At 37.3% G+C, this 26,933-nt stretch overlaps 1 protein-coding gene across 1 annotated transcript in view; it reads right to left on the bottom strand.

The window, feature by feature from the left end:
- Window positions 1-26,933, bottom strand: part of REV3L (REV3 like, DNA directed polymerase zeta catalytic subunit) — a 114,277-nt gene that overhangs the window by 39,277 nt on the left and 48,067 nt on the right. Inside the window, exons 4-14 of the mRNA XM_014964432.1 lie at window positions 25,019-25,093; window positions 24,257-24,417; window positions 21,661-21,757; window positions 13,989-14,083; window positions 13,330-13,434; window positions 12,299-12,383; window positions 12,065-12,213; window positions 11,645-11,773; window positions 8,881-9,118; window positions 7,458-7,597; window positions 298-4,507 (exon numbers count right to left, since the gene is read on the bottom strand). Of these exons, the coding sequence (XP_014819918.1) occupies window positions 298-4,507; window positions 7,458-7,597; window positions 8,881-9,118; window positions 11,645-11,773; window positions 12,065-12,213; window positions 12,299-12,383; window positions 13,330-13,434; window positions 13,989-14,083; window positions 21,661-21,757; window positions 24,257-24,417; window positions 25,019-25,093 (5,484 nt within the window). The remainder of the gene's footprint in view (window positions 1-297; window positions 4,508-7,457; window positions 7,598-8,880; window positions 9,119-11,644; window positions 11,774-12,064; window positions 12,214-12,298; window positions 12,384-13,329; window positions 13,435-13,988; window positions 14,084-21,660; window positions 21,758-24,256; window positions 24,418-25,018; window positions 25,094-26,933) is intronic.

The raw sequence follows: 26,933 nt of genomic DNA, 5'->3' as shown, positions 1-26,933 counted from the left end.
AGTCCTGCTAACTAGTTTTCTTTCTATGCAAATTCTGTGGGAAGTATCTTTCTTTTACAAAGCAAGCAGGCACATTCCCACTTACTACAATAACATCAAACAATAAAAAAACAGTGTCACGAATGAAAATGGGTATTTGCACAGGAAGTACGGTAATTCTTAACTTCAAATGTACATATATCAGATGGGATCTTTCATGAATCTATGCCAAATAACAGCATAAAATTGTTTACAGTAATAAATTAAATTTAATATAATCACAAGCACGTGTAGACAGAAATGCATTTAACACAGTACCTTGGCTTTTCTGGAGCATCTGAAGGATTGCTGCAAAACGGTTCCTGATAAATTGTTTCTGCAAGATCATGATCCAGCAAAGTTGCCATGATTTCTTCACGACTAGGTGGGGACATGAGAGGTTTAAGAATGTGAGCAGTACGAGGTGTAAAACTTCCATTCTTTGACTGTGAGGGAGAACTGGTTGATCTTGGTGAACTATCTGGAGTTGGAGTTAATGCCTCATTGTTTCTCGAAACATATAATTCTAAATCCTCAGAAGCTGCATCTATAAGTTCACCATCAGGAGAAGACAATATGGATGTAAAAGAGGTATTAACTGAATCAAGTGGTTGACAGGGTTCAAAAGTGGTTTCTTTTCTAATGTGGCTTTGAATCCAGTCTGAGTTGGTTGGCTGAGGAAGGTTAAGAAATCTCTCTTTATTTACTGAATTTCTATTCAATTTAAATTTGTCATTTAAACAGACCTCAGTCTCTTGCGTACAAGAAGTATCAATAGAATTAGATCTAGAAGCTGAAGGATGAACATTTTTCCTCCGTTGGCTATGGCAGTGGTTCTCATTATTATCCAGTGAGGTTTTCTCAAAAAGCTCTGGGCTCAGGGCACCAGACCTTATCCATTTACTTGTGCTTGAAGAACGCTGCTTTTCTTCCTCAGGTTTTTGGTCATTATGACACAGAAAGTCATTTTCTGTTGTTTGTCCAGAACCAGGATCTTGAACTGCATCACTCAAGAACTTCTGGGGCAAATTTTGATCTGCTGGGACAAACTGGCTTGCGGAATAAAAACTGCAAAATCCAGTTTGCCCTATAGTATTAATATCAAAGTTATAATTGTGGTCTGGAGACAAGCTGTCTTCAAGTGAGTAGCAGCTTTCAAAACCAGGGTCTGAAAAAAAAATGGGGCTGTCATCAGACAGAGAGTGATCTATGCGACTAGTAATCTGCTGGCTTAAAGATTCCATTTTTGAAAGTTTTGGTGTTTTTTCTTTAGGTTTTGTATTCCTGGGAGCACGAGATTTTCTTGGCGATGCAACAGACCGTGACCTTTTGATTGCTTTATTCTGTTCAAGAGGGCACGGTACACTCCTGCTTGGCTGTGTTTTAGCTGGTAATGGTTCCTGTGTAGTGTTTGCATTCTGAGCTTTCTGCTGCCTCTTCTGGAGTAACTCTTTCAAAACAGCTAGGCCAGACTGTCCTTCACTGAATGCTGATGGGGCCACTATAGTCCTGTTTTTATACTGAGAGATGGGTTTTGGTTGCACAGTTGTTTCTGACAGAGACTTTTGTTTTGCTGTTTCGGGTTTAAAATGTGACATATCCAAAATAAATCCTCTCTGGTTTTGATCCCAATTTAACTGTTTCACTGGACTCTTCAAAGATGTTACAAAACAGTTCTTAGGCAACTGAAGTGGCCCAGGGCTTTCCTCAGATGACTTAAGAATAGAAGAACAAGGATCAGAATGCTTGGATGCCTCTGGTAAACAAAAAATCTGCTGTTGATTATTGTCTTTACAATGCAAATAGTTAGTGGCATGTAACTGATCCATCTTCGCTGTGTCCGAAGAGTCACAAGCTTCATTTAATTTCCCAGCTGGTGGGAAGTATCTGTTTTGCAAATTTTTTATCTCTTCTGCTTTTGCAGAAGTCTTATCTTTAGCGATGTGTGCATTCTGTGTTACCTGAGTTGAGTGATTAGACGGATCAAATATATTTTGAATGAGAGCAGAATCCTTCATTCTAAATATAGCACTTTGAGTCCTGGGCCTTTGAGAGCTCATTTTTGGTACTTCCCTTTCAGATGCCACAGGAGTAGATGCAAGAGATGTATGAGGGTCTTCTCGTGGAGCAGCTAAACACTGTGCATCTACAGGCTTATCAATTTCCATCAATGAATGAAAACAGCCTGATGAATTACCTTGTGCTTCAGCTGCTGAAGGGAGCTGTGCTGATGGTAGATGTCCTGCTGAATAGCCAGGAAGAGAACTATCTTTCCGGTTAGGAAGTGGTTGTGAGTTGACAGAGTTGTAAGAAATCTCAGGCAGATCTTGATGTTTCAGCGTTAATTTCACTTCTGCAGTAGAGCGAGTATTTCCTTTTTCATCTTTTAATACAATGCGTTTTCTTGAGGACGCTTTTTCAGCTGTTTTTTGTCTTTGTTTTGTTCTAGGTTTCTTCTTTCCATCATCTGCTGTTTTATCAGCCTGATTAATCTTTTTCTTTTTCTTGGTAGATACAGTGGGGCTAGCAAATTTCTTTTTGCATTTCTTAACCTGAGTTTTTGCTCGACTATTTTTTCCTACACTAGAATTAACAGCCTTACTGTTGTACATATTGGGGCCCCTACTAAATAAAGCTTCTCTGTCCAGGTTGGTCAAAATTTCTTCTGCTTTTGGATCAGTGGGAGACCAGCAGCGAGGTGGAGATGTGTTTACTGGGCTTGTGCTTCTCTCAGAAAGAAAACCTAACTTAGACATAACATCACTATAGTTATAATCACAGTCTTCAGCTTCAGCATTGTAGGATGGTGAAGGAGGAGAAAGAATTGTATGAGTCCTTTTTCTAAAAGATAAAGTCCTTTTAATATTTTTACTACCTGTTTTTTGTGGTTTTCCAGCTTTTTTCTTGGTTGACTTATGTTTTGCTTTCCTTTTGTGACTTTTCTTTGGTGTTAGTGGATAAATAGGATATTTGGTTGCAGGAGAGTCAGGAACTTTTGGCCAAAAGTCCTTTAAAGGTGCAAGCTTTTTATATAAGTTCATCTTTTCCTCTGTGAGTACTACTCTTTCCTCACTAGAATCTACTTTCCCTAGTTTAACAAGCATATTTTTTCTCCCTCTAAATCTATTGATGATAATATATTTAATAATAACAGGTGGCAATTTTTTAGAAAGTTTTCTACGCTTTCGAGACTTCTGAGACCCATCCAAACTTTCAACACTTTCTATCGGTTGAGGTAGATGAATTTTTGAGTTGTGTGCGACAAAGCTTGATTCACTGTCTTCAGTCTCATAATTTACCTTCCGTTTCGTTCGGAGCGTGTATTTATTCCCACATAATCCAAATGACTGCTCAGTTTCAAGAGAGCCATCTGCAAACTGGCAGTCAGCATAATTAGCAGTACTTGTAGGCATTTTGTTTTCAAAAGCCTCAAGAGGAACTTGAACCAAGTCACTAGTTAAAGCGCTATCCTTATCAGGAATGTTACTACAAGCATTACTTTGTGTATAGCAGCTTTCCTTCACTGATGCAACATCATTTACACTTGCAGGCTCCTGATGATTGATAAAACTATGTTTCTTTTTGTTCAGCTTCAACCTGGACTGTTTGTTGCCTTGCTGTAATTTATAGGTCACGGGAGCTAACTTCTGTGGTCGACTGAGACAATTAGAAAGAACAACACTAGGAAAGAACATATAATGTGCTGCTTGTTGACTGAGGCTTGGCTTTTCTGCTTTATGCTCCTGAAATTCTTCATACCTAATTTTAAGCTTATTAAGGCCACCTTCATCAGTGTTATTTTCAAGTGAATGTACCACAGTCCGACTGCCTCCTGAACAAGACACCAATTCACAATTTTCTGTAACTGTTGCTGGAAAAAAACTATTTATACTTGCACTGCTGGACTTTTCATTTACTTCAGAGGACATTTTACCTTTGGAGTGGCTGGAGTGGCTCAAATCAGAGAAGTTAAATAAATTTTTATTCAACATGCTGTCACCAATGTGGCGGCCCATATGCATAAAAGAGACATCCTTTTCAGCCTTTCTGATGCTAGTATACTTCCTACTAGGTATCTGTCTGCTTACTGATGAAATATCGTCTTCATACTCAAAAATATTATTTTCACGTGAAGGAACTGGGAGAGTGTCTTTCTTGTTACTCTCTTTGTGAGAGTTTTCTGCGTGGGTACTATTGCTGAATGCAGCTGGGTACTTTGCTGAGTAAGTGCTTTCTTTTGTAAGAGAATGGACTGAAAGTTCAGGTCTTGTTTCTGTGTTTGGTTGTGAGAGGTCTTCTACTAAATCTTCATTATTCAAAACATGGTTAGAAAGGGCACTTGTGTGTTTACACTGAAAAGTAATTTTAGCAGAAGATGGGGGTTCTAGCGTAGCAGCATCTTTGTGAAAGATTGAGGTCTTTACAGACATTTTGCTTGTTGCAATGACGGAGGAGTGAGTTCGAGAACTTTCATTATTCAAAGGATTGTCTGAAATGGAAGACAAGCAATTTTACTCTAGTTTTCCTGTGGAAAAAAAAAATAACCTAAGGCACTAAACATTTTAATGATATTTTCCTGAAAGCCCTCCCATCCAAAGAAGAAACAAACCTCTTCTAAATCACATTGCATTTATGATCATGACAATTACAGACCCCGAGTACATAAGTTGCTCTACCAGCATCACACTGTTAGTATATTTGTATCAGCTGTTCTGTCAGTTACTTCTAAATTATACACTTGCATACAATTGCCAGAGATTTCATACTCATTTTATGAAAGAAGGCTTCTAAAAATCACTTTCAGATAGCTAAATACAAACAGACTAATTTCTAGAAAAGCTTGTATCCTGCTTTGTCCCTGAGAAGCATGCATGCTCATGGGCTCTGAAAAACAAAGAACTTAGATGAATTTCCCCATAGAGAAAAGTCATTGCACCGAAAGCTAAAGTACTGTCTTACAACATGGCAAGGGCTTTGTATTAATTGTCCTGTGCCCCAGGCATAGGTAGTTTGCTGTACTTTTAGAAAGCAGAGCGACCTGCTGTCCACTCAGGTGTTTATCCAAGGAGCTTGCACCATTTAGTTAAGGTGATGAACTCATATCCACGCATTAACGCTCCCGCACAGATCTGTGCCCAGCATGTGCTGCGGTAACTGCCCTGTGCAGACTCATCACATGGCACCTGGGACCATTTCTCTCCTTCCCTGATACTTTCACCGCATTTACTGCAGGGTAAGTGTGGACAGGCAGGTGGTAAGTCACAAATTAACAACTGGTTTGCAGCAGCTATGTGCTTGCTCATAACCACAATGAACACCAAGTAATTTGAAGGAGTTTATTCCTCTGCAGAGAGGCAGCTACCACAGAGCTCCTGGCATGCAGCATTTTGTTCATGTGTGCACATTTTTAGCTGAGATGTTGAAGGGTGACAGGAGTTAGGAAACATGTTGTATGGCCTGCACATTGTCACACTAGACGGGGGATCCTTTGGGCCTTTACTGTAAGTCTCAGCCAACTTGGGGATTATCTTAGATTCATGCCGCCTTCAGCTTAGCAATTTATTTGTTGCTGGGTTACATAAATAAAAGGAAGTCTCAATCTGTTTCTAGTACCATTTTCTAATGCACACACAGAGTCCCTGAGCTGTGAAACACAGCTAGGAGATGCTACCTATGATTCTTTGAGGGTAGGAGTCCACACAAAGAACGACGATTAACTGAAAACCAAGAAAATGGGAGTTTAGTGAAGTGTCAACCAACACTTGGAAGACACCTGACTATTCAGATACAAAAATCGCAAAACTACTTGTCAGTCAGTGAGATGTTACAGACACAGATTCATGCGTGGATAAGCATTTTCTAATTTAGATGAACTGGACTGAGATCTGTTTTGAATTTACTGTATCTTCTACTATAAGAAGTTGACGTTTAAGTTTGTGGTAATAAACTCATTCTAAACTGACATTCTTCTGCATGTGATATTTCATATACTTAAAATATTCCAAAATTTAAACAATGATTTGAGATACAGTCTCATTAGCCAGAAGCATCCCTTTTTACATTAAATTACAAAGTACTGCAAATAGGGAAATGACAATTACATATTTTGCAAAACCAAATCATATTAGTAGTACAACAAGTCACATATTAACCCCTCCATTATATCTACGAAAGCAAAGGAAAAAGCAAACTATGCTTTAAACAGTGAACATAGAAGAATAGCTGTGGTTGTCTGTGTAATAATAGCTCACTTTTTCTAATACAGAATTGCTAACAGCTATATTAAGACATATGTATTCTATATACTAATATACGATGTTTGTTATTTTTGTCAATTATCTTCAAGAGACATAAACTAATACAAAAATTTTGTAAAGGATTACATTTCTGTCCCGCAGAGCAAATGCAATAAATAGGAAATTAGGTACATACATAAGCACAAACAAGATTTTACATTAACCAGTTTGCACTATGGATTAAAGAAGCTTCTGTACAAAGTGATGTTAACACAAATTTCCAAGGCAATGAAGTATGACTAATACAACATTTCTAAACAAAGAAGAACAATTACTGTTGATTAGACCACGAAGAAAAGTGAACCTAATCATGACCAAAACCTGGATACAGATACATATTTTTCCCCACAAATCCATACATTTTCCATTTTTTTGCTCAACAGAATTTTATAAATGTGACAATATACAGATCGTCTAATGAAACAAAATATAATATTTATATATTTGCCTAATCTCAAAACGTGCTGCATTGTATTAACTAAGGTTATTTGATCAAAGACAGCAGGTTATAAAGAGACAGCAAGAGTTATCTTTACAGATTAATTTATTTTTATAGATTTTGAAAGGCAGTCTCCTCTGCATCAGTTTTGTCACTGCATATTTTTAACTCATGCAATACCAAGACATGAACATGCAATCTGCTGAATGAAATGTAGGCTAAAACAAAGGCTTACTCTATTTTAGCATGTGTGGTAAATACTAGCAAAGCAAAGAACCATCTAAATTCACACAATAATACAATGACTATTTACAATGAAATCCTAGCAGGATAAATGATCCCACAGAATCATTAATTTTAACCTCATATTTGCATAACAAATAGTAACAGAAAAATACCCCTTGCAACAAGGTAACTATATTTTCTCTAAAACTAATAAAACAATGCCCTTTTTTTTGATCATTAATTCAATAGGAAAAGCAGATTTTGGTAATTCGTTGAGGGCATTGAGATTAAAATATTGTTGGCTTATAAGGAAGATGTTAAGGGCCTGCTTCTGCAATCCGTTGAGAGCATTTCCTTCCAATTGAAACAAGAATTGAAAACGGTTAGCGCTTTTGAGAATTAGCAAATTGATCTGAAAACAAACTATGACCCAGGTAGGTAATAATTCAACTTCCAAAGCTGTTTTTCTATTTACTTACCACCATTTTCATCTGCAGTCCCATCTAACTGAGGTATAGAGAGATTAGTTAGGAGCATATTGTTACCACTCCACTCCATTTCTTCCTCTGAAGATGAATCCTCTTCTGTTGAACTTCGATGCATATTTTTGCCAGCTGACCTAAAGAAAATGAAGGAACTAATTAATGCACAGTACTTCTCTTAGAAAATACCAGTAGCCACAGGGAACCTTGAAATCAAAGGGGTGTGGTGTGCTATGTGGTTGTGTAATTTGGAGAAGCAAACAAAAAATTGTTACATTTCTCACTGAGAAACTTAAAATATTATTCAATGTTACTATTTTAAGAGGCGACAGTGGTAGCAAACCATTTAAAAACTACAGACAAAATCAGCAGGATTCACTAGCTTAAGAAGTTAGAGAGAAGGCACTAAAATGCAAGATATAGGCTGGTTTTACACAGAAACTACCACTAGACTGAAGTGTTTTAGATGGAAATTCCAACTTTTCAGACTACTGTGAAGGGGGAAAAAAAATAAAATCAAAGGTCAGACAGGAAAAGTAGCTTTAGAGATGAATTATTTCTAGAACTAGGAGACTAATGATCTAACTTCTGATTCTGTGACAACTTTTCTGTATGTCTTCAGGAAAGAAAAGATTAAATATTTCTATGCCTCTCTTGGTCTCTGACTCATAGTATAATTATGATTTCTGATGTAAAAATCCCCAAATATCAAAATGTTATGCCTGTGAAATCTCTCATCTCTCAAATAGAATTATAAATACCAGAAGGTCTGCCCAAAGCAGGGGTGAAGAGAAACTGGATATAGCTTCTTTCAACGCCTGTCAGTGCAGACTGTACAAAAGGTCATTACAACCTGAGAAGGTGTTCCAAGAATCTTGGCCTTAAAAATATTCAAGCTGCTGACCTTTAGCAGTCCAGCAGAGTGAACAACATTCATGTTTTGATTTAAGCTTTGAGCATGGAAACAAATGGGCATTTTTCCTAGGCTTCTGGGTCAGTCTTCATAAGAATATTTCTTAAATATTCACTTCAGTAAAACTTACAGGCACACGTGATGTACAAGATACATCTTAACAACTGTACTACATCCAAAGTGTGACCTTAAAAGGAGGTTACAACTAAAGTTTTTTGTATTTGGATTCGTAGGACAAAATACCTACTCAATTTTTCCTCAAACAGCAAACTAGAAGCTTAGGTCTAGCCAAACCTAAACAGTTAATCTTTATTTCCATATAAAACTGACAATTCACAACATCATCTGAACAACTGCATCCTAGCCCAAGTACTGCACAGATTTTTCCAGTGCTGTCAGAGACCTCTCCACAGCTCAGTGAGCTCATCACACACTTGCAAACAGGGTGGGAGGGAGGAAGGATCTGGCAGAAAAGAACATATTAAGAAAAGAAAATCACATGCATACCTTCTTTTTGGTCCAGGCTCTTCAATGCTACTGTCCCACCTTTGGGACATTAACAAGCTAAGTTCCATTTCTTCTTTCTCGCACTGTGGCTCATTTTCTTCATCATCACTGTTCTGAGAATTTCGACAGCTTCCAAGAGAACGATGATGAGAGAGCGTTTTGTGATGTCCCATCTGATATCCATCATTCTCCAATCCAGCCAACAGATCAATCATGGCCTCATCAGCACTACTGTCCACTGCAGAAAAAGCCCATACAAGTAGAATCTATATTTTGTTCTACTTGTAAATGACTAGTTATAGGCTACCAGTAAAAAGCCCAACCAAACGAGTAAAATCAAAATCACCCTCAACATTTTAAAATCTACTATGTCATTACTGTCTAAAGCAAGGCAGGCTACAGAAACAAAGCTCTTTTCATATCTTATTTTTTCAAGTTTTATGATTTATCTTTTCTAGATCTTTATCTAGAGTCTTGACAACCTTCTTTTATTTCTGCCTTCCTCTTCTGACCATAGCAGATTTAGTGGAAGCACTTCTCTCTCTCTCTCCCCCTCCTATTACCTCCTCACATTCAGTAAAGCCTCAGTTTCCCCTTTTATTTCAGCATGAGTGCCAGCTTCTAAACCACCAGCGCCTTCTCTTGTTCTCACCATTTCAATGGCTGCATTAACTTTGTTGGGCACTTCTCTGTATCACTTGGAAGACTTTCAATCACTGCACCTCATGAAAAGTGAGGCTGATTTAGACCAACTAGTTCATCTTTCCTTCTGTCCTTTACTATAATGCTTAACTTCATCTCACCTTTCACTATAAACTATTCTCTTTCTAGGTTCCTCTAAACACTGAAAGTTTATCTGGTTACACTCCTCCCTTAGCTTTTTTTTTTTTTTTCCTTTATTTGACCCAAGCTTACACTAACTCATGCACTTGCCTTCTCATTCTTGATTTTTATTTCTTAAACATCCTTCCAAGTCACAATTTTTTTCTCACTCTCCTCCTGCTTACCTTTCATCTGACCTCATAACCAATTTATGATCTCCAGTCTACCAGGCATCTTTGTTACTTCTTTCCTCCTCTGGCTGAAGAACTACAATCTCTACTTTCCTTCCTCAGGAAATATCATATGATTTACAATGATCCTGAGAATCATATAAAATAAGTCTCAACATTGGTGAGGAAGGCATTTTCCATATTTTACAAAGGCTTCACAAGACACCATGCAGCCATTTAGAATGTTAGAATGGAATCCATCCCCTTTGCCAGAGTTCTGAATTAACCCACTTTCAATAATACTTTTTTTTTTATACTTCCCATTAATATAAAGCTTGTGTACTTCACAGCAGCAACAGCAGAAGTAGTGCGCTTCACAGCCCCTGTGACACTATAACTCTACAAAGGCATAGTAAAGACTAGTCCATGTTATGAAAGAGCATGAGACCCAAAGATGCAGCATGTTACTCATAGTCACACAAGACACCAGTAATTAGGAGCCCCAAGATAAGAAGAAAAAAGACAACAAAAAAGAAAGAAAAAGCCATTTGATTTCCTAACCACTGGAAAAACCAGACCATTTCAACACTCTTATTTGGTAGGAGCAACTCAAATGCATAGTCCTAAGACATACCCTATATATTATTTTAGCCACTTCTCATCCTCTCAGCAAAATCTTCTCGCTCCAAAAAAAAAGAAAAATCAATGCTGATGTTTGCCAGCTCCCACGTAAGTTCTTTAGTTATAGTTCTCTTGATAAATCCAAATCCTTGCCTATAAAGCTCCCATAACCAAAAACTCGCCTACTTTCTGCAAACTAAAACAGCACTGAAAAACACTCTTAATCTCACTCCATCCACTCCTCCTTTCTTTGCAAGAAAAGACTGTATATTGTATTACTCATAGGCATAATTGTTGCCCACGCACATATTCACATCACACGTATCAAAAGCACTGGAGGCTATGGGTTTTAGATATTTCCCTCCCACATTGTAGTATCAACTGTAGTGCATATCAACATTATCCTTTATGTTTACGTAGAATGTATATATAGAGATAGCACAAACTATGTGCTTTTCATATTCTCTAGAGTATTTGAGCTACTTCTACCTGAAGTAGCTTTTCACACAAGTTCCTTTGTAGTGTTATTTTATTGTTGTTTCTCCCTCATGCTATTCACATTTGTTTGCTGTCATGGTTTTTCTTGCCCCCTTTAACATTTTGCTTCTTGTTTCTTTGCCTTTAACTACTCTTTTGTATCCACAAATTCTGGGAAATGCTCTGCTGTAACTTGCCTCTTATTATCAGCCTACTATCCCGCAGTATCTCCAGACAGCTGAGCTTCTAAACATAGCCCATGAGCATGTTCTTTTCCATAATGTAAGCAAGATGCAGTAACTGCAAGAATATAATGGATAGACAGTCAAAATTCTCTTTATTCTGGTAGTTTTAGTCCTATAATCCTACAAGCATAAGGAAGAGCTATACCCATAAGGAATTGCATTGAGCTGATCTGGCAAGGGGACAGGTTTAGTTAACCAGTAAAGCACAGTATCCTCCACAAGTACACTGTCCTGGTGACATTTTAAGAAAATATAAGGTGCTTTTTTGGGGGCTGGTGGTAGGGTGTGTGCCTGTGAAGTCTCAATCTGCTTGACAAACTCTCTGAGGTAAACTCCTTAACTTTCTTTTATGACTGGTAAAGTGAACACAACAAAGACTGTGGAACAATAAAATAACGTGGAAAAAAAAGACATTCCAGTCATACTCACTAAAAACTGTAGTCTGACTCAGTCTTTGAGACAAAGGCTGAAAGCTCTGACTGTTCTCCACAATGTTTAAAATTGCTTCTTCATTAATAACAGCTTCCTCTTCTTTATCAGTATGTATCCTATTGGATTCTTTTAAAAGAAAAACAAAAAGAGAAAGGATAAAATTTCAAAGAGTCACAGACATCAATATATTATGAAAGTAAGCCACTTTAAAATGGATTTTACTAGTCAAGTATGTTTCCATTATTTACTATGGCAATTTAAAAAAGGTTTACTCTAACAGTGATGAAAATAAAAGCAAAACTGCTCTTCATTTTTTCATAACTGACAATGAGATCTTCCTTGGCTTCTGCTAATAGTATAAACAGCCAAAGCATGACAGATTTATGCCTAAACAATTATGCTATTAAAAATACTCACCTTTGTTTATCTTTTTATCTTTATGCACTTCTACCATATTAGCTGGCGTACACTGAAAGGCTTCAGGAGAAAGTACCTCAGAATGTAGTGTTAGCTCAGCAGAGAACTCCTCTGATCCATTACTGTAGTCCACTGATCCTGACAACGTTCTAGTTAATTGAAAACCAATTTTTAAATGCATATTTAAGGTTTGCATAGAATACTATACAGTATGGCAAATGGCTAAACACTTACACAGAGAAGTCATTTTGCTTGAGGATTTCTTTAAGTCTCTTCTGAAAAAATTTTTCACTCTCTGTTGCTGGTACAAATCCACGGTCTTTAAAATTTGAAAAATATTTGTTATTCAGTTTTACTTTGACCTCTCAACACAGAGAGCAGCTAAAATTACTCATTCTACTAGGAAATGCCTCAAAACCGAAGTGTCCACTAATTTGAGGGCTGATTTTTCAAGTGCATTTAAACACTTTAAAATACTTCACGCACCCTCATTGATCTCATTTGCAACTATGAATATCAACAGCATTTACAAATCATGTTGCAATTACACCAAGGTGAGCATCCAGGCAAAGAACAACCAGTGAACAGTTTTGAAAAGAGCATTTTATGCAGCCTGAGTAATATTACACAGAAACGCAGGAAAAAAAGACAGTCAGAAAGCAGTCTGCCTTAGCCAGGAACCTGGCTCTTTCCTTCTTGCAATCCTCTGGCTTGCTTGCCAAATAGCATTCATATTTTAAAAGAAACATGGCCTAGGTTCTACAGAGAATAGGTCCGTTCATTATACAATTAATTTGCAGAGCACAGTCTTCCCTGTGCAATGAATTTTACATAAAAATACAGGGATTTGTCTGTTCTTTTATAATTTTCATCTATCTTAGCTATAATTCCACAGAAATTCAAAGGAACTGCCCTTGTGTATAAACTACCATGGAAAGCTTCAGGGCAATAGATTTAATTTTGCCAGTATTTAAACATTTAAGTGCTTTCCATAATAAAGCATGCAATATTAACTGCCATTATCATACATTCATTCTGCCTAGAATGCCTTGCAGCTAGCTGAATCATGATGTTTTTACGCAAGGCTATGTATCTTGCTTTTAAAACTGGAACACTGGACAATCAGTAAACTTGCAATTGAAAAAACAGTACCTCTAAAAAGCCCTCAAATTTGATACACCAATTTAAATTCTACCTCCTGCTTGCTTCTCATTTGAAGTTTTCAATTAACAATTTTTTTTTTTTATTTTATTTTATTTTTTTACCTTGTGACTCAGGTGGCTTAATCTGAGAAGATTCACATTTGTCTCTTCGTCGCTGCTTTTCATCTTCCCATATAGCTTGCAAACCAGGGTTCCTGCCAATCTGGGCTGAAATACACAATAATACATGAAGGGAGGTCTGTCAATGGGACAAAGCGTTCTTCCCCCCAGATTAGATTCTAACACGCTTCTTCATCTGTCATTCTAAACGGTTATGTTTTTAATTGCAATCCTTGCCTTACTCTAGAATTCAGTGTTATGTAAAAGTTAAGTTGTAACTTTATTTGTTTTCTAGATCTCTTATTTGTTATCTAGATCTTTGGCTTTTGCTGGTCTTTTCACCAAGTATGTATGTAAAGATGTGTGTACACACATGCATACTTGATGTTAATATTTCACTTGCTCTCCATATAAGTCTGAAACCTTCTGTTACACATTAACAAAAATCTTTCTGTTGCTCTTGACAATAGGCTGTTCTTATAACCTCTTTTCTTTCAGAGTTCATTCAATTTATTTTTTTTTTAAAACTTTGTACATTTGCAGATCAACAATTCACTACGCTGAAATCTGGAGTGTGGCTTAACTAAACTGAGCCTTAAAAAAAGATGACAATATAGTTCCTGTCCAAAAACATTTTACATGGAAAGTTATTAACAATTCACCTTCAATATCCAATTGATTTAAAATGTCAGCAGCTACTGCATCCACCTCCAATTCACAGGTACTTTGTGGCTCAACATCTTTCAACATTAAAGAGCTGTAACAACATAAATATCACAGATTAATTTTATCTATATGTTGTTTTGAAACATGCATCATCACTGTTTTCTAACTGGACTAACATCTGAAGTACTTCAGGGGGAATAGGGGTGAGTACCTGAATACAGAATTACCAGTTCTCATCATCACCTGCGTGTCCGTAAATGAATGGTCATATTCAAATCTAATTACAAGAGAAATTTGTATCTTCAACTTAAAAGGGACTAGCCTTTTGTTTTGTAGGGACAAGAGAAAGAAGTGGTAAACAATTCTAAATACTACAGCAGTTACAATAATGTTCTCATCCTCAAAACCAAGATGAAATGTTCCATAGAACTCTCAGCCAATAGGACCATCTGCATTCGCATGATGTTGTGCCCAGTAACACAGCAGCAAAAGTGTTTCTCTCTCATTACAGTTCACACCACCGCAAAACAGTTTAACATTTCCAACTAAGGGAAGTGAAGCAAGAAATATTTTATTTTTCAATATTTTAAAATTTATTTAAGGGACCTAGGGGTAGCCTGGTGAATATAAACAGAGTATTAGCACCCCAAATACAAGCAGAACTAAGGATAACTGGCTTGGTAAAGACTTAAAATACTAGAAACAGATTCAAGCTTGTTGTATAACGATCTGATCATCTTCCTGCTGTGCCTTTTCAGGTCTGCTAAGGTCAGTGGCCTTCCACCTGTTGCTGTCTGTGAACTAACTTTAAGGAGTTCATGGAGGAAACTAAGGAAGAGAAATCTTCTCCCAGGTTTATGGGGAAGTCTATTTACAGTTTGAAAATTTTTTGGGAAACAGACATTCCCCTTAAAGCTCCCAATGGCTAAAATAATGCTATTCTTTTGTCTAAGTTAATTAACCAGTGACTTACAACATCTACTTGTATTCCTACATTCCCTGACATAAACAGAGCCTTGAAATTCTCAGCAGGGAACACAAGAAGTAATTCATTAATATTTTCAATGCTCTCTATAAACTTTGAATAGAAGTTACTATAGCACAAGGAGGTAGTAGCTGATGTAATTAAAAGCTGGATATCTCCAAGACCTCCTTTGTAACTTAAGTATTTAACTATCTAGTAAGATAAAATCTGAAAGAAATGCAAAATTAAACTGCTTCACTCACGTTGCAGACAACACCAACCTGACTGGTGCAGCTGAAACACCTGAAGGACGGAATGCTATCCAGAGGGACCTGGACAGGCTTGAGAAGTAGGCCCATGTACACCTCATGAGGTTCAACAAAGCCAAGTGCAAGGTACTGCACCTGGTATCAATACAGGCTGGGGGACGAAGGGACCGAGAGCAGCCCTGCTGAGAAGGACTTGGGGGTACTGGTGCACTGAAAGCTGGACATGAGCCAGCAATGTGTGCTTGCAGCCCAGAAAGCCAACTGCATCCTGGGCCAAATCAAAAGAAGTGTGGCCAGCAAGTCAAGGGAGCTGATTCTGTCCCTCTACTCCCCTCCTTAAAGCTCCCAATGGCTAAAATAATGCTATTCTTTTGTCTAAGTTAATTAACCAGTGACTTACAACATCTACTTGTATTCCTACATTCCCTGACATAAACAGAGCCTTGAAATTCTCAGCAGGGAACACAAGAAGTAATTCATTAATATTTTCAATGCTCTCTATAAACTTTGAATAGAAGTTACTATAGCACAAGGAGGTAGTAGCTGATGTAATTAAAAGCTGGATATCTCCAAGACCTCCTTTGTAACTTAAGTATTTAACTATCTAGTAAGATAAAATCTGAAAGAAATGCAAAATTAAACTGCTTCACTCACGTTGCAGACAACACCAACCTGACTGGTGCAGCTGAAACACCTGAAGGACGGAATGCTATCCAGAGGGACCTGGACAGGCTTGAGAAGTAGGCCCATGTACACCTCATGAGGTTCAACAAAGCCAAGTGCAAGGTACTGCACCTGGTATCAATACAGGCTGGGGGACGAAGGGACCGAGAGCAGCCCTGCTGAGAAGGACTTGGGGGTACTGGTGCACTGAAAGCTGGACATGAGCCAGCAATGTGTGCTTGCAGCCCAGAAAGCCAACTGCATCCTGGGCCAAATCAAAAGAAGTGTGGCCAGCAAGTCAAGGGAGCTGATTCTGTCCCTCTACTCCCCTCCGGTGAGACTCCACCTGGAGTACTGTGTCCAGCTCTGGGGTCCACTGCACAGGACAAACATGGACCTGTTGCAGCAGGTTCAGAAAAATAACAGAGGGCTAGAGCATCTCTCCTATGATGAAAGGCTGAGAGAGCTGGGGTTATTCAGCCTGGAGAAGAGAAGGTTCCCAGGAGAGGAGTTGTTATGGCCTTTCAGTATTTAAAGGGGGGCATATAAGAAAGATGGGGACGAGGTTTTTAGTAGGGTCTGTTGCAAGAGGACAAGGGATAACGATTTTAAACTAAAAGAGGGTAGATTCAGACTAGATGTAAGGAAGAAATTTTTCACAATGACGGTGGTGAAAGACTGGAACAGGTTGTCCAGAGAGATGGTAGATGCCTCATCCCTGGAAACATTCAAAATTAGGCTGGACCGGGCTCAGGACCTGGACAGGCTTGAGAAGTAGGCCCATGTACACCTCATGAGGTTCAACAAAGCCAAGTGCAAGGTACTGCACCTGGTATCAATACAGGCTGGGGGACGAAGGGACCGAGAGCAGCCCTGCTGAGAAGGACTTGGGGGTACTGGTGCACTGAAAGCTGGACATGAGCCAGCAATGTGTGCTTGCAGCCCAGAAAGCCAACTGCATCCTGGGCCAAATCAAAAGAAGTGTGGCCAGCAAGTCAAGGGAGCTGATTCTGTCCCTCTACTCCCCTCCGGTGAGACTCCACCTGGAGTACTGTGTCCAGCTCTGGGGTCCACTGCACAGGACAAACATGGACCTGTTGCAGCAGGTTCAGAAAAATAACAGAGGGCTAGAGCATCTCTCCTATGATGAAAGGCTGAGAGAGCTGGGGTTATTCAGCCTGGAGAAGAGAAGGTTCCCAGGAGAGGAGTTGTTATGGCCTTTCAGTATTTAAAGGGGGGCATATAAGAAAGATGGGGACGAGGTTTTTAGTAGGGTCTGTTGCAAGAGGACAAGGGATAACGATTTTAAACTAAAAGAGGGTAGATTCAGACTAGATGTAAGGAAGAAATTTTTCACAATGACGGTGGTGAAAGACTGGAACAGGTTGTCCAGAGAGATGGTAGATGCCTCATCCCTGGAAACATTCAAAATTAGGCTGGACCGGGCTCAGGGCCACCTGATCTAGTTGAAGATGTCCCTGCTCATTGCAGGGGGGTTTGGACTGGATGACTTCTAAAGGTCCCTTCCAACCCAAACTATTCTATGTAAGAGCTATGTATTCCATGTAAAACTATTTTATATAAGAGCAAAAATCTTATGCCTTAAAAGAAGGCAGAGCAGGATATTTCTTTGTTCTAAACATCCAGAAGTCATCTGGCAGAAGTTGTGATGCACTTATGATGTGGAATTCATTAACAACTGTAAGACGCTATGTATTAATATATGATTACTAATCCCTCCAGTTAGCAGTACTGTTTTGGAGTTACTGTGAGAATTAAGAGAACAGATGATAGAATTGCTAAACCAAAGCAGCTCAGCCTTTTAGCAGAAGTAGACTACCCATGATCAAATGAACACTTTAAGGACAATGAATTACAGTCACTACCCTTTCTTCCCGGTCACACCATCAGCTGAGAAACAAGTCCATAATATGATCAAAATGCATACTTTTCATATCACGCATTTTGGGTGCTCATATCCACCAAAGCATTCAAACAGAGCCCATCCTGGTAGGCGACAGGAACTGCAGGCAAGCTGAAACTTGCATTTTGATCACATAAGAAAGAAGTACAAGATCACCGGGAAACGGAAACGAGGGACAACACCACAAAATTTTTTTCTGCTCCCTTCATGAAATCAAAGCGTTTCTGGGAACAAGTTAAAGGGGCCACAATACACAATGGTCATTGATATCAGAATGCTTCTAATACTTTCCTTTGCTAAATGACATATGTAAATCACCAGAAATCTGGTCAAGATCTGTTTTTTATTTGTTTGGTATACAATAGCAAAGCTCTGAGCTTCCTACATGCACTAATTTCCTCTTTAAAAAGTATCCTTTTTTATTTAAAAAAGAAAAAAAAGGGAGGAGACAGAGAAACAAAATTCTGGAAAAGTTTAACACAAAATACTTTTTTAGTGTTTTTATTTATTTCTGAAGAGTTTGTTTGATGACTAAAACCAGTAACTGAAACATTTGCCTTTCCTCGGACAAGAAGTCAGATTTCTATTCTTTTCCCCTTGAATTAGTTAGGACATTTTGTCAAAAAAAGCCTGTCTTGGATTTCCACATCCCCATCAAGAGAGTGATTTGTGATTGAGATTGATTTGTCCTGAGAACTGATCAATACCAGAGAGAGAACTGGCCAAGAGCTTTCCAAATAATCAGATTTCTTATTAATAAGATATTCTAATATGGATTTATCCTATGAAATAACACTAAATTCAACATTGGTGAATTCAAAACATACTGTTAGTTGCCACTGTAACCTATGTCTTTTTCTATAATATTAACTTGAAGCATGTTCTTTGTCTTCAACACAATTAGAAGCAGAAAAGCTCATTTTGCCCAAGCTCTAAATCAAACAAATATACGGAGTCTTTCCATCAAAAACTACAGTATTCCAACTAACATGGCATATTATTAAAATTAATATCTGAGCTAACAAGAGCCCTTTTTTGAAACACATTTAGGATTTATCATCATAATTCTCATTAATGTTTTCAGGATTAAGGCGGGACTGGCAGTCAAAACTTCACACTCCAAAGGCTGATGTGGAGGCTAATAAAGACAACTGACAAGTACAGTAAGATTTTCGTAAGACTTGAGAAATGTCTTCTCAATACAACCGGGTCATGAATGAGGCATTTAACATCCTTGTCAAAGTGAGTCGCTAGACACTTGCACCAGCAGAAGTCAGGGACGTAGCTACAGCCTTCTGCAACATCCATGTGAACCACAAAGGCCAAGGAGCCATTTGTTCCCACTTCAGGAAAAACCTCAAAGGGCATATGAAAGCAAAAAAAGCTTTAACTGGCCCTTCTAACATTTTAATTTACTCTGATTAAAACAAAAATGTCAGAGGGAGAGGGATGTCCTGAAATACAGTTATTTGGCATGATTACGTGCTTCTTTGAAAATTATTTCATATGAGTACCATCAATAGCTTAATCAGCTGTTGGGTTTGCTGGTTTTGCTCATCTGAAATATGCACAACACATAGGAAAATATATGAAGCAACTGTATCTCCCACTCTCTCAGATTAAGCCACATTTACTCAACAGCTACAGTGCTGCAGTTAGCAGGTAAGAAGACAGCATGAAGAAGTCAGAACATGCCCAGTCTCCTAGCTGTAGATAGTTGAAAATATGAACTACTTCAGGTCATTAGCAGTTGTTATACCTTGGAAGATACTCAGAAGTGGTCTCTTTGACACAGATTGCCCTATACAATGGGCTAACCACCTGCCTCACATCACATGCATCAGTTTTGCAAAGAAAATTTTATGTAATGTCAAAACCACAGTTTGAGAATATCTGTATTAGAACAAGATTAGAACAGAAGAATTAGCAAGTCCCAGCCAAAGCTTTTCATAACGTCTACGTTTCATTTTGTAAAAGAGAATGTAGATAGAATTGTTCACAAGGTACAACTTGTAATACATGTATATGAAAGGCTGGGTTAAAGTGAGGTGGCACAGGAATGGAAGCAACCCAGCTGCAAGAGAACGAAAGTTTACTCTCTTAAGCAGCAAGATAAATAAAGGTTGTACAACATTGAGCTGCCATGGCTAGACTACTTGAGATGCATACTATGGTGAAAAACTGTAATACAAATCCATCTTACCTTTGTAGAAAAAGCTCCAAATGAATTATTTTGAGAACACAGACAACGGTCCTTATTTTTGAAGAAAGTAAAAGTTTTTTGGCACTATTCACTAGCATAATAATGATAATACTTATGGAGGATGAAAACCGTGCTCAAGGAAAGTACCAACGTTTGGTTCCTCAGATGCTGAAGCAATAAGCAACAGTAGATTCAATTTTAAAAGTGCTCACTCCATATAGTTAGCTAGATTGAAGCCCTCAAAAACCTTGAAGAATGGATATCAAGGTCAGTACCTTAAATCACCAACATTAATGACAGCCTAGGAAAAGAAGTTCTGCAATGATAACATCTCAGGTATTTATAGTGTTAAACTGAGGATTAGTAGATAAAAAATTAACCCCACAGAGAACTTGAGAGGTGTCTCTCAACTACACTGATAAGGACTCTATGCTTTGATGTGATCGTTTTCCATATTTTGTTCATGGAAGAAAAAATGTCTTTATTTCCAGGATGTTCCAGTGACTTAAATAATGTGCATATTTTATTAAGAATCAAACGGCTAAATAAAAACATGTACATTCCGACATGGAGGAAAAAGCAATTATGACAGCCACAGACCTAGTGGAAATCTGTAACATTACACAACTGTGCAACACTGTTATTTGTTAGATCTCTCAATTTCCATATAAACTAGTGTTCAATAGCAAATCTAGGATTTAAAAAAGTGTTTCTCAAAAGCATGCTACCAATCATGCTGCTTTTAACACATCATGTCCAAGTGGTAGACTCGACTGGCAGATTACCCCAAGTCTGATGTTTACCAGAAAGTTTTCTCACTGGAACTCACACAAGTGTTTCATCATTTATTATCAGCTACCTGAGGGATAACACGAACATGTCTCATGTGAAGAACTCCTCTTGTCAAAACTGTTGGACAGCACTGCCAGGCTGAAGCAACTACTGCCTGTTTTAAGGTGGAGTTTATGGGTTCCAGTTTCATAACACTGGCAAGTATCGTACCTAAAAGCCTTATAATATCAGGGATTCTTGGGCTCTAGTGGCTTTGGACATTTGTCTACTTCATAACAGAATCAATCTAGAATTAGATTAAAAGAACTGTCCCTGGCTTAATACAGTTCACCAATCATAGCAGCAAGTTAGTAATGCAGATATTTACCAGGAGCAAGACAGGACATGGCTCGGTTAAATACTGTTCTGGAGAAGTGGCAGACTAGCAAGGTGCTACTTTAGGAATACCTTGACAGCACGCTATTCGTGTTAGTTAAGGGTGATTACAAAAACACAATCTATGAGCTGATGTGTAAAGTATTCTCTATAACTATTGAACTTGCTTAGCCTTTCATCAGAAGTCATTAGCTAGAAACATTATCTTCCAAAGACCAGAAAGTTGAATTTGTCACATATATATATATTCCTATTGTTATCCCCGTTAAGATTTTTCCAACCATATACCAAAAAGTGTCAGATCACCAAAACTATAAAAACAAATTAAATAACAATAATTTGTGTCACATTAGCACTTTTTTTTTTAAAAACATATGAAACATATAAGGGTCCTTTAAATGAGACTGGAACCCTGTAGTAGACACACGATGATGTACAAAAGAAAATAAAGCATACATAAAAAATTTGGAATGCTGACCTTGGTATTTCATCTTCTTCCCATGCAGTGAATGATACGTTGCTTGAATTTTCTGGGAAACGAATTCTATGACATTTACTTACACCTGATGTATCACCTAGAAAGGAAAAATGAATGAGAAATTAATTCGTTTATATAGCATTTTATTTATTTATTTTTACATATTTCATTGTGTAATTGCATTTATTATTTAATACTGCCAGTCCAAGTGCTCCTAAAGAATAAATAACACTGCTTGATAATATCTTCAAAAAGTAACTATGCTATCATTTAAATGATTTAACTTTCTAACATGTAGATACACATAAAAGGAAAAATATATTCTCACACACTGACATTATTAGAATTACATTTGCTGTGTTCTAGTCATATCTTAAGCTAAATTCAATCTTTGTCTACTTGTGTGAGTATCAAAGTAAATCATTCAGAGTCTGATGTAAACTTCAGAATTCCCAAGTGTTTGGATCCTCAGGTCAGATCCCAGTGGGAATTAGAAGACAAATAAAACACAAAATTCTACTTCATGCTTTTCCTCTTTCTTATCTGAGCTGAAAGAGAATACACAATAAATTCCAGATGCAGTGGCAGTATCAGTAAGTGGAAACCTGCAATGAAGGAAAATGTTGCCTGACCCACAAATAAACATTGTGTAAGTTTGCTCGGAGGTCTCAGGGTAAGGAAGTGTGGTCCAAAGTCACACTGGAGAAATCCTCTCTGAAGTTTTACTGCCTTCCTTGTGGTGTCCTCCTGAACCTTCACTCTTCAGGGGAAGGAAAGGCAATACACACAGGATGTGGCAGAAGAAAGAAAAAAGCCCAGAAATAGAGTTGGGGGGAGGCAGAATGGGAGAAGACCTTGAAAATTACTCAGTCTCTCACTGCTGTGTGAAAGACCAGCTTGAACCTTGAATTTTCTCAGTTATGCTGGTGTCACACACTAATACTTTTTTTTTTTTTTATTAAATTTACCTTTCAGCAATAGCAAACACTTTCGCATTTGTCAGATACACTAACTGAGCAACTCATTTGTCAGAGGCCTTCAGTAAATAAATATTTATTAGAACAGGTATTTTTAATCTATAATTTAAAGTAAATTTCCTAACAGAGTCTTGCCAATGTGAATTCCACTACTTGAAACAGCAGGGAAAGGGGTATCTCATGTAGCAAAAAGCCCCGAATAACATAGTTACTACAGAATCAACTGAGAAACACCAGGCCAAAAGTACCTCAAAAGCTACAAATAGAAGAAACTGAAATCCAGCAGGCTTAATTAAGTATGTTTCAGACCAAGTCCCTGCAAACCCTGTCCCTGCATCAGACTCCTGAGTGTGCTGACACAGCACACAGTCGCTAAGCTCACATGGAAAATGTGGCACTCAAGTGTGGTGAAAAGACATGCCCCTGTTTATGCAGGAGCCAGCTCACATTCAGCCACACCTGCACTAAGATGGTCTATGCCCTGTGATGCCCGAGCAGGTGATTCCAAAAAGACACTTGTAAAAATCAAGGCTCAAATTCCTGTTTCAGTTTGTTTCTTCAGGAAAGTTATGAGTAACTTCAGATAGAGATTTAAGGACACTCAATATTCCCCTTTTGACATGAAGATCTTGAAAGACAAATAGTGTGGCCTATCACCGAGTATGAGAAGAGTATTTTTCTTTAGATGAGAATCAGCTATGAAACCTCATGCACTAATCTATTGCTGTCTGAATATACAGGCATAAAAATAACGGAACAAAATTGAAATCAGCATGATTCTTACTTGCTCTTTTTATAGGAAGATATTTTACAATTCTTTCCAACACTTGCTTTAGCTGTAGGAACTATTATGATTTAAGTAAACAATACTTACTTTTCTAAATGTTAAATACCAAAGTCATTATGTTTTTCCTACTGTTCTCTCCCCTTTATACTAAAGCATTTACATAACATTATGGATGTTCTTGTCAAACTTCATTTTTATGGAAGTGTGTACATTCAAAAAGCCAAACTAATTTTTTTAAATGAAAATTTAAAATACCTCCTTTGATCAGACATTTATATTTCATATTTCACCTTAGAGCAAATGACATTAGTACAAACACAAGCTTTTTAATTAAAAACACTGTCAACAGAGCATAATGGCTAGCCATAATTTTATAAAGACACTATGGCAGCAAAACAAAAAAAATAAAATACTGATATAGGGATCAAAAACAAACATTAAAAAATTAAAGCAACAGTATTAGTATGCTATATTTCATGTAAATTCTCAACTAAATGCCAACTATTTTTAATCTACTTGTGAAGAGGTGTGATCATCTTGTGAAAATGGTCACTGCTACACTGCTGACAGAACACCTATTTCTTGACATATAGACTCTCATTTCAGGAAGCAGACTCTTTCTCAATCCAAATACACAGGCACAAAAAGGAAAAATCATAGAAAGCTACACACAGACTTTGTTTTGACACAGAAAGCAAACTACAGGGAAACAACACATGATACCCATTCAGCCCAGCTACAGCAAAAGTCTGACAGCTAGTGACACTTCCTTCAAAATGGTAGCTTTTAGCCTTCAAAGCAATTCTTTGGTCTTAAGAAATAAACATCTTACTTTTTCTCCTTGCCTTTCTGAATTTGACAGCAGCCAGGTTTATTAAATTCATTCCATATAAGTTGTAGTCTATAAAGAGTTGAAGGAGGTAGGGAATATGGGCTTCGTGAGGCTGGTAAGATTTGTTCATTATGGCTCCACCTTGCAGAAGCTCACATACTCTAAAATTAAAGACAAATTAGGACATAAACCAAAAATTATTCCGGTAAAACAAGACTGAGGTTTGATTTTATCAAACTATAAAATACTTAAACTTCTTAAATTTTGCCTTAGCTGTATTTTTAACTTAAGAATTTTGCTTTTGCAATAAAAGACACACAAAAATGATCTCTGCTGAAAATGATTCAGTATCTGGTTGTTAACTACAAAGAAGCTGTGAATCCTCCAGCTTAAAAAAAAAAAAGAAAAATCTATGAAAAAACATCATATCATGTACTATTCCTGCATCTAATCCAAAGCCACTATAGTCTATGGAAATCTTCCTACAGAATAACTGTAGCAGCTGTAAGCCTGTACACTTTGAAAGTCTCTCTAGTTCTCTGTGACATATATGTGAAGATGTCCTGCACGGTTTTAACAAAAGCAGTATTTTAACAACTTCCTAGAAGCATGACAAATCTGCTCTTTTAAACATCTACACATTAAAAAAAAAAAAATGTTGCTTTTATTTTGTTAAGACGTGGGTGAATCTCACTTCAAAATTGACTTTTTAATTCAAGATATAAGGAAATCAGCCAGAATTTTGTATCACCACATCCTTACCTTTTTACCATTGCAGGATTGTAAAGATAAATCTTCATGAACTGCCTCTCCTTTTCATGGTAACCATAAAAAGGCCTGGAGAGGAAGAAGTAAAAGCATGAAGCTAGCCAGTTATGCTGTGGCATTCATTCAACTGCATTTTACTATAAAAACTATTAAAATCCAGGGGAAAAAAAAAAAAAAAAAAAAAAGATAAACTGCATATCCAGGAGAAAATTCCCACATGTCAGGCCAAAGAGAAGTGTTACACTACTACATAAAGATAAAAAGAATATCTTTTTATAATTAGGTGTAAATGAATAAATACTGGCTGCGTAATATAAATAACTGAACAATGAGAACAGCTTAAAATAGTGAATAGCTGCCCCTTTTCAGTGATTACTAATGATCACGTGCACTAAATGAGGCATGAATCTTGAAGAAAATAGGATTTGAGAATGCAATTAAAGAATACATAGCATAATGAATATGTCAAGGCTAAACTAAGGCTGAACAGGCAGCATTAATTCTCGTATTACTTGACTGAATTACTGACTTCTCAGCATCTAGAATTTTAATCTAATATAACATGCTTGTAAAACAGCATGTTAAGGAAACTGGCCGTAATTCAACACATCGGGTGAATGCAAGAATCTACAGTTTGCAGTAATCACAACCAAAGTCAACAGAAATTCGTGAAGGCATACATTTAAATGTTACCTCTACAAAATAAAATAAAATCTCTTTATCAAAAATATTATTAAAAAATGCAGTTAGAGTAAAAAAAATTAAGTTCAGTAGTATGAGAGGTTTCAGTCCTAAATTAAATGCAAACTCAGCACAACTACAGCATTAATATTGCTGTCCTTAATATGGTTAAATATACACACATTTAATATCTCCAAAAGCTAGACTGAACTGTTTTAAAAAATGTTTATGATGCTAAAACTGAGCTATGTTGAAACAACAAACTTAAAGCTATTCAGCTGAAAAGGAGATCAGATCTTGTCCGGCTTTCACTGTTGAGATGAACAGTTACACAACAATTCACATAGTTCTCACAAAAAGAACAAAAAGAAGAAATTTGGGGGATTAGCTTCCTTGTTAGAGCAGAAACACATCAGAAAGTTCTGATTAAAAACGAAGATAGGTTATTGCAGCTACTTTACCAGAAACATCTAGAAGATACCACTAAAATTGGCTGGGAAAAGAAAGACTATCTTCCTAAACTCAACAGTTAGGAAGAATGTATTTCCAAAGTGCATGAAAAAAATAAGGAAAAGACAGTGCTGCACAGTACTGAAAATTAGCATTTACATTGTTTTGAAGATGAAAAAGTCAATGCATGTATAGACTAACTGTGTTCCTCCAGGACAGCTTCCTATTATTCACTATGATTTGACATATTTTTCAGCCCTTGGTTATGCAAGTTAAATAAAAATTGATTAAGGGAGTCCTTAAAATGTTAACATTCAATAATAACATATAGTTCCTGCAGTAGCAGAAAGCTGCACTATATAAAACACGACAGCCAGCTTGACAGATAAGTAAATTAATGTTTAAGAGCCTCCACTTCATGGCCTGTGCTGCCAGGAGAATCAAATGGATAAACATGACCTGACGGTCTCTCTGACGTGCTTGCTAAAAGGCCCATCTTAAATGAACAAAGAAAAGGAGACGTAGGGTCAGGCTCCTGCAAGACATGCCTTGTCACAAGGAACCTAGAATAACCTAGACAGGTAGAAAATGCTAGCTGGAAAGTACTGCTGTAATAGCAGAGACAGAAAAAGCTAAAAGGAACAGATTTGGAAAAATGATAGACTTTAAAATCAAAGTTTAGGAAAAAATGGTAGTGTCAAGCGTTTGGTTGAAAACCTGTTGATTATGTTAAAGTCAAAGCAAGTGAGAAGAGTTATTTAGTAGTTGTAAAGGTCTG

This window comes from Calidris pugnax, unplaced genomic scaffold, assembly GCF_001431845.1.
Source record: "Calidris pugnax isolate Ruff unplaced genomic scaffold, ASM143184v1 scaffold219, whole genome shotgun sequence".
NCBI lineage: Eukaryota > Metazoa > Chordata > Aves > Charadriiformes > Scolopacidae > Calidris > Calidris pugnax.
This window is presented reverse-complemented; position numbering and strand designations above follow the sequence as displayed.